Source organism: Anas platyrhynchos, chromosome 22 (assembly GCF_047663525.1).
Source record: "Anas platyrhynchos isolate ZD024472 breed Pekin duck chromosome 22, IASCAAS_PekinDuck_T2T, whole genome shotgun sequence".
Classification (NCBI taxonomy): Eukaryota; Metazoa; Chordata; class Aves; order Anseriformes; family Anatidae; genus Anas; species Anas platyrhynchos.
Genome location: NC_092608.1, coordinates 1,478,050 through 1,488,600, shown reverse-complemented (window position 1 = coordinate 1,488,600; position 10,551 = coordinate 1,478,050). Strand labels below are relative to the sequence as shown.

Genomic DNA, 10,551 nt, shown 5'->3' with positions numbered 1-10,551 from the left:
ACAGCCCTCACGAGGCAGGAGGTGATGTGTGTGCTGTGACAGCGCGGAGCGGAGCTGCTCCTGGAGAGCTGCTCCCAAAGAAAACCTCAGAGACCCACCTAACGAGGGTGGTGGCGGCGTGCTTGCCATGTAGAAAATATTTAAACAGGTTGTAATGAGGGCCTGGCTTCATTACTGGAGCCGTGTCGGGCTGATAACCGGATCGCTCCTGCTGCACTCAAGTCCCCCGTTGGAATGGATGCATGAGCGTGCTGCGCTCGAGGGCACCGCAGCAGTTGTCTTAGCGTGAATCTTGCCCATGGAACAATATTGCTTGCTGTTGCATGAACGGAACATGTCTCCTCTGATTGTTTTTCCCTGCTCTTTTGAGACGGATGCTGTCTGAGGAGCCCCATTGGTAGAAGGTCTTTTCTGAGGTGCGGAGGCAGCTTTTAACGTGAAATCTCTGGTATCAGTACTGGAGGGGGAAAAAAAAAACCTCTAAGTGCTTTGTGGATGAAGCTTGCTCCTTTTCTGCAAGGAATCGGTGAGACTTGGCAAGAGACTGGCCTTGGTGGCCCATTCCCTGGTCCCTCTCTAGGGTGTTTCAGCTGTAATTATCCTTTTTTAATTTGGGAAGCTATTGAACTGTAGCAATATTCCCCAAGTAGCTTAAACTGCCACTCCTGTAAGATACCAGGGAAAAAAAAAGATGTCTCTCAATGGAAATACTGATAGTTTTTTTCCTCTGATAAGCCCTGGCCCAGCACTTCTGCTCGGACCTGCTCTGTCCTCAGGGACACCACTCATCTGCCCAGCAACTGGTGATTCCTGAGAGCCAGGAATGAAACTGTTAAGGTTTTATAACTTCGTGTATTGAATTATCACAAGTGACAAAAGGAACAGGAGTTAATTCCATGGCAGAGACAGAGTATATCTCTGCACAGCAATCATTTCAAAGGCAAATAGAAATGTCTATAGACTCGGGGCCGCTCGATGTGCCAGCACCCTGGCAGGAGTTGTGCTGTGGGTTCCCAGAGCAACGCCTCGGGACGGGGCTTTGTGGAGACATGGGCATCGCTCAGCTAAAAGGCAAGGCTCGTCTCCAGCTGGGTTCAAAAGGACGTGCTCATGTTAAGATCAGGTAAAATGTTGTAAAATCAGAATGTGAAATATCCTGGCAGCCTTCCATGTCCAGGCTCTTTAGATTTCCCTGTGCTGGGGGGTGATGAACGTGGTCCCGAGAGCCTGCGTGTGCTGAGAGGCAGGCTCCAAACCCCACAAATGCTCAGTTGGGGGTGGCCGCCCCTCGCCCCCTGCCCGCAGCAGGCTCCTTGCTTCCCTGCGCTGCTGCTGGGGCTGTCCCGGACCTGGGGACACCGTGGAGCAGAGCAGTGCCCAGCAGGATCACACAGCGACACGCTTTTCCAGCAGCTGCAGGCTGCCCCGTGCTCCTGCCGCGTGGCTAGCAGGGACTTGACAAATTCTGGTGGGAGCAGAGAGCACTCGCTGGTACCTGCGGACAACAGAGGGAAGAAGATAATTTGTTTGCATCCCAAAAGTGGTCCCTGCAGGCAGATTTTGAGGCAGGTTTCCAACCATCTCCCTTCGGAGACGCCAAGCAGGCTTTAAAAACCCTTTATATTTTTAGCAGCAACATAATATCAGTGGAAATTTAATAAACTTCACCATCAAATATTTATCCCATTACAGTGGCTTAAGTAATTTAAGCTGCCGAAATCAACACAGTGTTTTTATTTTTAATGAGCCTTCTGTAAAACAGCCTCTTCTGTCATTGTCAGGTGTGCGTGGAAGAGAGGTGTGTTTACTCGGAGCACTTTTAATCTCCCCAAAGAAACGGTGTTAAATAATGCAGAGCGTTTACCAAAACACTGCCTGTCACTGGTACAGAACCTACGTTGGGCTCAGCGAGTTGGGTGCTTGGGGTGGAGGAAGAGGAGGGTTCCTGCCTTGTGGCCGCTGTCCTGGCAGCTCGGGCAGCACTTTCTGAGCAGGGTGGGCTCGCAGGGGAGGTTTCTGCTCGGGATTCGGGGCTGGCTCTGCACACCCATCCCTCCATGGATGCTTTTTGGGGTGGCCGTGCACTGGGATGAGTGGGGGGCAAGCTGCCACAGGCACGCCCGGAGGATTTGGTAGTTAGGGTTGGACTGGATGATCTTAGAGGCCTTTTCCAACCTGAATGACTCTGATGCTATCAGGAGGGGAGGCGAGACGGAGCTGTGCCACCCCTGCACCATCCGCAGGTTTGTGTGGGAGCTGCCTTCACCTCCTTCCACCTAATAAAGCAGTGCGGCGGTGACTAAGCAAAGAAATGATGCTGGGAGCACCTCGGGGCTGTGTTTTGGGCTGAGCACAGGGGGATTGCTCCCACCGACAGCCGGCCGGGTACCTGCGGGCAGCGAGGGGCTGGGGGAGATGGTGAGGCTGCTCCGATCCCAGCACCAGGGCTGCTCCTCGCCACCTCCCAGCCCCATTTGGGGTTGAGCTGCTCCCAGTAACGCTCCCAGTAACGCTCCCAGCCCCGTTTTAACGCTGTGCTCAGGCTGCCTGCTGCCCTGCGGGGTGCGGAGAGGGAAGCTCAGAAAGGGCAGAGGGAAAGCCAGGAGGTCTCCCAGAGCCTCCCCGCCTTGCAGGATGAGGGCAGCTGCCCTGTGCCTGGCCGTGGCCGTGGCCGGGAGCTGCTTTTCCCACAGCCGCGCTGCATCTCCGGTGTCACAGTGACCCCCAGTGTCTGCAGCAGCCTCCCCCAGCTCCTAACGGGACGGCAGCACCAACCTTCCTGCAAAAAATAACAATAATAAATAAATAGGGTTGGAAAGAGAAAGCCTTTTTGCACGGCTGCTGTTAGATGGAGTCAGGAAAAAAACCCTCTGTCAGCTGCTGTGGGGCTGTGGAGCAGCAGCTCCGGGTTGCCACAGCCCTGGTAATCAGGCAGGTTCCTGCAGCAATGGTAATGATTCGGTCTCAGTAGGATGCTTTGTGCTGGGAGAGATTTCCTTGGGTTTTGTGAAACGCTTTTAAAAAATCAACACTGCTTAAAGCAGTTAAAGCCTCTGGAAGGGGAGGACGCCTTGGGCAGATCGGGTGCCCTGAATCGGCTGGTGTTTGGTGAGTGCCTTGGGAGGGGTCTGCCACAAAAACACGAGAGACAGTAACAAAAAACAGGTATTTGCACCAGAATCTGGGAGGATCTTATTGCCAGCTCTGCTTGGGATCTGGCACCTGTGGCTGTAGGGGTGGCAGGGAGGGCGGCGTGGTGCAGCTCCTCTGCCAGCCCAGCACCACAGCTGTCCCACTGCATGCTCCTTCTCTGGATTCCCAGCTACCCCTTAAGGTTTTTCATTAAAGTAATGAATTTCATAACTTTTCTTTGCTGCTCTTTCATGCAAAGCCAAAGTACTCTGCTCAGTTGTATTAATCTCTTCAGATTCTAGCATTCTGCATTTGGCTCTTGAAAAGATATTAGAAAGAAATCCAAAATGAGGCTCAAATAGAGGTTTTTCATCTGGCAAGCACAAAATTTAATTGCGTGTCATCAGTTCCCTGTTGTTGCTCTGTCTGGGCTCCCGAGTTCAGGGTGTGAACGTTCCTTGGCAGTTAATATGAAGGTTTTAGTTGGGTTTGAGTGGTGCGAAGGCGCTCCAGATAGCACTGCCCTGGGCAGCCGGTGTCAGAGGGCTGCAGACTCGCCTGAATGTTTCAGTTCCAGCTAGTTCTGTCAACTCATCAGCAATTCTTCCAGGAGACAGCGGCTCTGGCAGCCCAAAATCAGCAGCTCAATATGCAGTCATTACCTGAGTTGGCATGACAACATCGTGGCTGCGCAACTGGCAGGAAGGATGGTGGAAGGGCTGAGTCTCCAAATCCCAGCTCGACCAATTCATCCCTCCGGGGCTGGCTCTGCGAGGAGGTGTTGGGAGCAGGAGGATGGTGCAGCCCAACTCTCCCCATCCCAGCTACGAGGTGGGGGAACCTCATTCAGCTTTTTCCCCAGGTGCTGTTAATGAAGAAGGATGCGGACACCTGAGCTAAAAATAACTTTTCCAGAGCAGGAAAAGACCAGTCCACGCTCCTGCTGGATGCTTGGCTGGTTTGATAGATCTCTCATTCAACAGTTCACAGCCGTCGTGTTTACAGGCAACATTATTTTTGGCTGCTGTCCCCGGCATGTCACTAATGTTTAACCAAATGAACTTGGAGGATTATAACAGACAGGGACACTGGTGGAAGTGACAGGCACAGAGACAAGTGCTGCAAGAAGCTAATTTACACATCGAGTTTCACAGCCTGACCCTCCCTTCCTGCACAATAAGCTCATCAGCTGCTGCTTTGTACCTGCCAGCCAGCTTTCATAAAACTGAGGGAGATCACAAAATCTCCTTTTTTTTTTCTTTTTTTTTTTTTTCCTGGCCTGCTTGCTTAGACAACAGATTCTAATAAAAAGCACTTTATAATATTGTTGAGACTAAGTCATCTTTTATGTGGAAATGTGAATTTAATGTAAATAGTTTGTGCTGCTCTGATTCTCTTTAAGGGCTTCTTGGCTGCTAGCAGTCTCTCCGCAGTCTTTCAAGTCACTCAGGAGACACTGACTGCTGCGGAGATGTGGACTGATCTTGGAGGGGGTCTCCATTCTTGCTGCCTCTCCTGGGATGCTCTCTGCACTATGCGATGGATGTTTTCTCAGAGAGGGATCAGCTGTATTTCAGAAAATGCAACATCTGCAGTTGTGAAATTGCCATCATTTTCTCATGAAGTAAGGTTATTGTTGGAGAGAGAACGCAGTGACCAGAATACAAGAGCTCTGCCAAAAGCCCTGGCATTCTGGATTTGTGTGTGTAAGGTGCTGCATCCCCTCACTCCCTGGTGAGCCTGGCACCCAGAAAGAAAGAGGGGAAGAACATCCCTTGTATAAAGCATCTCGGTGATCTATTTTTGGCACGTGTTATTTGGCAGTCAGAGATAAGAATTCTGAAAGGAGAATAGAAGACTGGATCCGTATCCAGGAAGAGGTGCAAGGGTTAGCCCTGACTGCTGTGTGGCCGTGGCCGTGCTGGGCTACCGAAGCCTGCCAGGCTGCAGAGGGCTGAGCCACCTTGTCACTCTGATATGCATGTCAACTTTACCAAGCAGCATAAAGAATGAGAAATGCAAAGTGTTATGGAAAGAATTTATTAAAATCCTCAAAATTCTTTTTTTCTTAGTATTTTCAGTTCATGGGGGGAATTAAAACAGCAACCAAGTTTTCCAGCAACAAAAATTCTGTTCTGCAGCCAGCTCCAGTCCTCTTCTGTTTACGAGACAATATAAGTTTTCACTGTATAATAAAAACAATCATCTGTATTCTTTGGCTGCAAGCAACAACACTGTGAGAGAGTGGAGCAAGACTTGATGCTTTTGGAGGAGAATATGAATTATCTCAGCCGCAGAACAAAGCGCAGAAGACCCCTGAGCACTAAGTGAAATTGCAAAACAACATACCAGGAATGTTTCTGACCCTTGGCAGTTTAACTGGGAGACATTCTGGTTTTGAGAAAAAATGCCTTACCTGAATATTCTCAGAGGTACATTGTTGCCACATTTCTGAGATTCAAACTGTTGCTCATGTTTTTTAAGGGCAGGTTGCAGGGACAAGAGTTTTGTCTGCTGACTTGGATTGAGGAGCAAAGGGGACATCCTCAAACCTTAGAGAATTGTGGCATGGCTCTGAAACGAGTGAGAATGTTAAAGGTTTGCTATTAAAAAAAAAGTCCAGGAGGACCCTGCTGTCCCCTCACCGCAACCTGCAGTGTTGGACCCCCGATTCCCTGCAGCGGGTGAGCCTCCTACCTCACCTCCCCCTGTAAAATGAGCGAAGATAATTACATACTTAAATCTAGGTGTCTCGCTGCTTTGCTACACAGAAATTCATCTGCTATCGTCAGAGTCCTTGAAGTTAAAGAGGGATTTGAGTTTCTAACATAATTCGTTCCCCGAGGGCTGCGGAAGCGAACCGAGAGGCATATCTGAATAATAAGTCCCCAACCGCACATCTTAAAACCGAAGCTAGTGCTGCTCCAGATGCAAGACAGCGGCAAGTGGCAGACCTGCAATGTTTATACCCCACACAGCCAGCGGGCACAGCTCGCTGTTTTTCACAGGCAGCAGCACACCGGGGAGGAGCAGGGCGCCGGCTCCTCTGTTTTGGCTTGCCAAAGGCCGGTTTTAACACCACGCTGCCCGGGTGCCAAAGCCGGGATCTGCGTTGGTCTGTGTAGTGCCCCCAAAGGCCTGGCCGGAGCCCCCCTCTCCCCGCCCCGGGGGCCGAGGCCTCCCCTCGCCCCTCCTCAGCGAGGGCCGCCCGAGGCCAAGGCCCGGCCCCAAAATGGCGGCCGGAGCTTCCCGCCCTCCCCCCCCAAGATGGCGGCGGGCGGCCTGGTGCGGCGGGCCGGAGCCGGGGCCTCGCGTGGGGCCGGCCGCGGGAGGAGCCGCCAGGTGAGGGGCGCTGCGGGCCCGGGGCCCCGGGGGGAGCCTCCGGGGCGGCCTCCGGGTGCTGTCCGTGCCTCCCGGGGAGCCCTCGGCCCTACTGGTGGCGTTCGGTGGCGTGGCCCCGGCTGGCGAGCAGTCCCTACAGATGTAGTTTGTCTTGCGCTTTGTAAAATAGTTTAATTTTCCATGTGGTTTCATGGGTTGCAACTGTTCGGGCAGTTCCGTGCGATTAATGTTTAGTGAAATAGCCCCTCAGTGCCCCGTGCAAGTTGCTAATTGCAAGGAAATATCAGCTGCTTCCCTGCCATCACTGCCGTGCGTGGTGCTGGCTGTGTGAGTGTACAGTGAGGTGTACGCGGCTGCTCTGGGACCCGTGGCTTCCAAAAGACTTAAAATCTGTGCTAGGAACTGCAGGGAGACTAATTATAAACAGCTGTCAGCTGAGTGATGCTCTGTTGGGTTTACCCACAGGGCTTACGTGAGTGCTCCACCTTTCCCACCTTTTATTAAGCGTGTGTGCAAAAATGCAGAGCCTGAGTGGGGCTGTGTGCTACAGAGTTAATTTTTGGATTCATAATTAATTGTTTGAAGTACTGTGGAAGGAGTCTGTGCAGTGTGGTGTTACCCTACCAGCAGGCTCTGCCAGCAGATGGTAGTTCGTTCTGTTACGCTAATTATGATCTATAGCATCCTTAAGAAAACCTGAATATGGTGATTAGCCATGTCCTGCACTAGTTTATCTTTTGAGAAGATTTCTGTTGGTGATGAGCTACACATTGTGGTCTAGCATAACCTATCTGCGCCTCTTTTTTGCATGCATTTTCTAGTAATTATTTTGTTTAGCGTTGCGGGTTAGAATCAGGCTGCAGTTCCTTGACAAACACTGGCTGCTCACCTGGTGGAGCCATTCAGTTTCACGTCTAGCCTTGCCACTAATGAGATTTGGTGATTTATTTAGTTAGTTTTTTTTTTTTTAAATAGCTTCACGATCTGATTTTTCTTCTAACAGTCTTCTTCACGCAAAGCAGCTGACAGACAACCCTCAAAGAGGCTAAAATGTGAAAAAAACAGTCTAGTAAAATCAGAACTAGAGGGTCGTACATGTGGGACTGGGAACCTTGCAGTGAGGAAAGCAGCACTGAAAACATCTGCTGAGGATTCACATTCAGAAGATTCAGGAGACTGTAATACAACTCAACAGAAAAAAGATGAAAGCATTCCAGAGACTGGTGAAGAGAGACAGGAAAAGGAACATAAAGATTCTTTGAAGCCATTTGCAGAGAAATCAAGTAGTGCTCCTTCAAAAACAGAAAGCAATGAAAATCTGCAAAGTCATGTCAGCAGTGAAGAGGAGGGCTGTGAGACTGTACTTTCAGATAAGTCTAGCTTGAAGGATGGAGATGTCCCAAAGAAACTGACGGAACTAGATAACAGTGCTTTCTTGGATGAAGACAGTAACCAGCCAATGCCAGTGGACAGGTTCTTTGGAAACATTGACTTTATACAGGTAAGATGGTGAAAGCCTGTTCACTTTTTATAGACTCTGTTCTGTTCTGTTTCAATATTAGGCTAGTCTCAAAATTGTTGGCAAGCGTGACCAGTGTTGGTAGTCGGATGGAGAAATATCCCCATCCACCAAATGGAATGATTTGTCTCTGTCAGAGACAAGCCAAATTTATTTCAGACGCAAAATCCTTCTTGGTTAGATTTTATTATTCCAGTTCTCTAAGGTAGCCTTTTTACTCACAAAAATATACATAGCTTTATTACGGTAGAACAGTGTTATCCTTTCAAAACAGTTTTTCATTGGTCTCTGCTTCTTAGCCAGGAATATTTTAATTCTTTGGGATGGAAATTGGTTTATGGCCACCTCTGCTTTTGGAATGCACAGGGACCAAAATTTTAAATTTGAATCTCAGGTCTGCATTTAACATTATTTGCCTTTGAACAAATGATGCTTTCATCTTTCAGGTGTTTAATGAGGATTGGGGTTTAGTGGGAGACAACTTATAGTTTAGTGGGAGTAGTAAGGATTCGTCTGTAGAGTGCTTAACCCTCTCTGAATCCTTTTCAAGACTGCAGAAGGAATGCCAGCCCTCACTTTGACCGTGAGCCTTGGCTGATTCAGACAGGCTCCCCTCCAAGCCCTTCTGCTTTAGCTAAGGGTTTAATTGGATGCCACCACTTCCAAGTGAAGAGGTGTGTGTTAATGCCTCGTGTATTGGTGTGGAAGAATGGGAACTGCTGGAGATGTGGGAGGTCTGCTATTTGCAGCAACTTGACGTAATGATTTTATCCTTTTCCTTAAAGGATCAGCCAGCAGTTGCACTCCCAAGCACAACAATGAGCAGGCGGGAATTCAGAAGGCTACACTTCATTGCAAAGGAAGATGAGGAGGAGGAAGAGGATGTGCTCTAGCAAGAAACTGTAAAACAAAAGCCTTTTTTCTTTCTGATGGTGTAATGGTGGTTGGCTGTATCACTAGCGTGATTTGTCAGTGTTTGCCTTTTCTTAAAACAGAGAACGGGTATAGTTTCCCTAGAACTGCCAGATGCAGTGTTCTCCCACAGTTTTCTGGGGCAGAGTTTGAATTTTCAGTGAATTGAAAATAAATTGTAATTTATCATTTTATCACTATTACTTATAATAAAGCATGGAAAGCACAAGTTTTTATTATTTTGTTATAAACTAGAGTTCATATTTACAGGGAACATTTGGTCTATTCTTCCTCCTTTCTAAAAATTATCTTAGAACACAGTCCTTTTTCTTTTAATTCTGTGATTTCTGCCATTATAGCTAGTAAAGCAACCAGCTGATAGCACAGTCCTAAGAGGGACACTTTTGTTGCATTGCATTGTTTTCATCTAAAAATACGACTGAACCTTTAAAATGCAGTTCTGCTGGTAAAACTCAATGCACGTATGCCAACAGGAGTTCAGCGGTTTTAATTTCTGGATGTTAGGTAACTTTGTATTGCTCCTCAGTTCTCTGAACAGCCACCACATGGAACGAAGCTGACTGCTACCCTCTTCCATCAGATCAGCTTTAAGAGTTGCTCTTTTTAATAGTTTTGTAATGCAGCTTGTGCTGTATTTTCATTTCACTTCCAAGGGTTGTGAAATTTTTGTAAACAAATGCATCGATGGTGATAAAGGAAGAATTAAGTCCTCTTGGTGCAGGACTTCAATAGACCGATGAATATTGATCACTAAGGAGATATAGGTCAGTCCTCCAAATGTATTTCTGGCCTGCATTTTTAAAAAATAGTGAGCAGCCTCAGATGATTTCAGGAATTGCTAACTCATCCAATGTTTATGATAATACTTTGAAAGTGTGATTATGCAATAGGCTTCCAGATATTGTTATAAATGTAGAAGAAACTATTTCTAAAAATATAGAGAAAATATAGTCAGCAGATGGTTTAAATAAATATTAATTTCTACAGCTATAGCATGTTAAACATTCAAAAATCAAAAGCCAAACAAATTGTATATGCATGACATGCTAATTTATTCACATTCCCACTCCAGTTGATGCATTGTTTCTGTCAACGATAGTTCTTGGCTCATTTTTACTCTAATTCTGTAACACAGAAAAATCTTAATATTTTAATAGTTTATTCACGGTTTTCAGCACTACTCCATCTTGAAGTTTTCCCAGCTTTCCTTAAATGCCGTATCTGTTGCCTTTTTTCTAGCCAATGTCTTCACACGCAGACACTCATTTTAGTTTCACACAGTGCAAAATGGTGTTTTACATGACATTGTTTCAGAATCCTTGCTGCGGTTACTTCACCGAAGTCAAAACAGTACAGTGTGTTTTCACCTGTTAGTTTGTGTATATTCAGTAAGGTGATTGGGATGAATTCAATACATTGGTACTGGAAATCCTGTATTGAAAATGCACCTACTTAGATTTCATGTTGAAATGTTTGGGAAGGGGATCACATTTTGTACTTGAAGTAGATTAATGCTGTCTGTAGCAAAACTGCATTTCCAAGACCTAGAAATGTAAGCTCTGGCTCACACAGCACTACTGTCTTAATACAATTCTGTCTAGACTAGCTGAATTTACCCGAAGAAG

General features: G+C 47.4%; 1 protein-coding gene across 1 annotated transcript; it reads left to right on the top strand.

Moving 5' to 3' along the window:
- The first annotated feature begins 6,318 nt into the window (after positions 1-6,318).
- On the top strand, positions 6,319-9,134 carry C22H1orf174 (chromosome 22 C1orf174 homolog). Its single transcript, XM_027443416.3, has 3 exons — positions 6,319-6,474; positions 7,478-7,975; positions 8,779-9,134. The coding sequence occupies exons 1-3, from the start codon at positions 6,400-6,402 to the stop codon at positions 8,884-8,886; spliced, it is 681 nt and encodes a 226-aa protein (XP_027299217.3). The 5' UTR covers positions 6,319-6,399; the 3' UTR covers positions 8,887-9,134.
- Positions 9,135-10,551: the final 1,417 nt, after the last annotated feature.

Excerpts from the sequence above, each read along its gene's own strand:
- C22H1orf174 (XM_027443416.3), top strand. The coding sequence starts at position 6,400 with ATGGCGGCGGGCGGCCTGGTGCGGCGGGCCGGAGCCGGGGCCTCGCGT. Across the intron at positions 6,475-7,477 it reads GCCGCGGGAGGAGCCGCCAG|TCTTCTTCACGCAAAGCAGC; the intron begins GTGAGGGGCGCT and ends TTCTTCTAACAG. Across the intron at positions 7,976-8,778 it reads GAAACATTGACTTTATACAG|GATCAGCCAGCAGTTGCACT; the intron begins GTAAGATGGTGA and ends TTTTCCTTAAAG.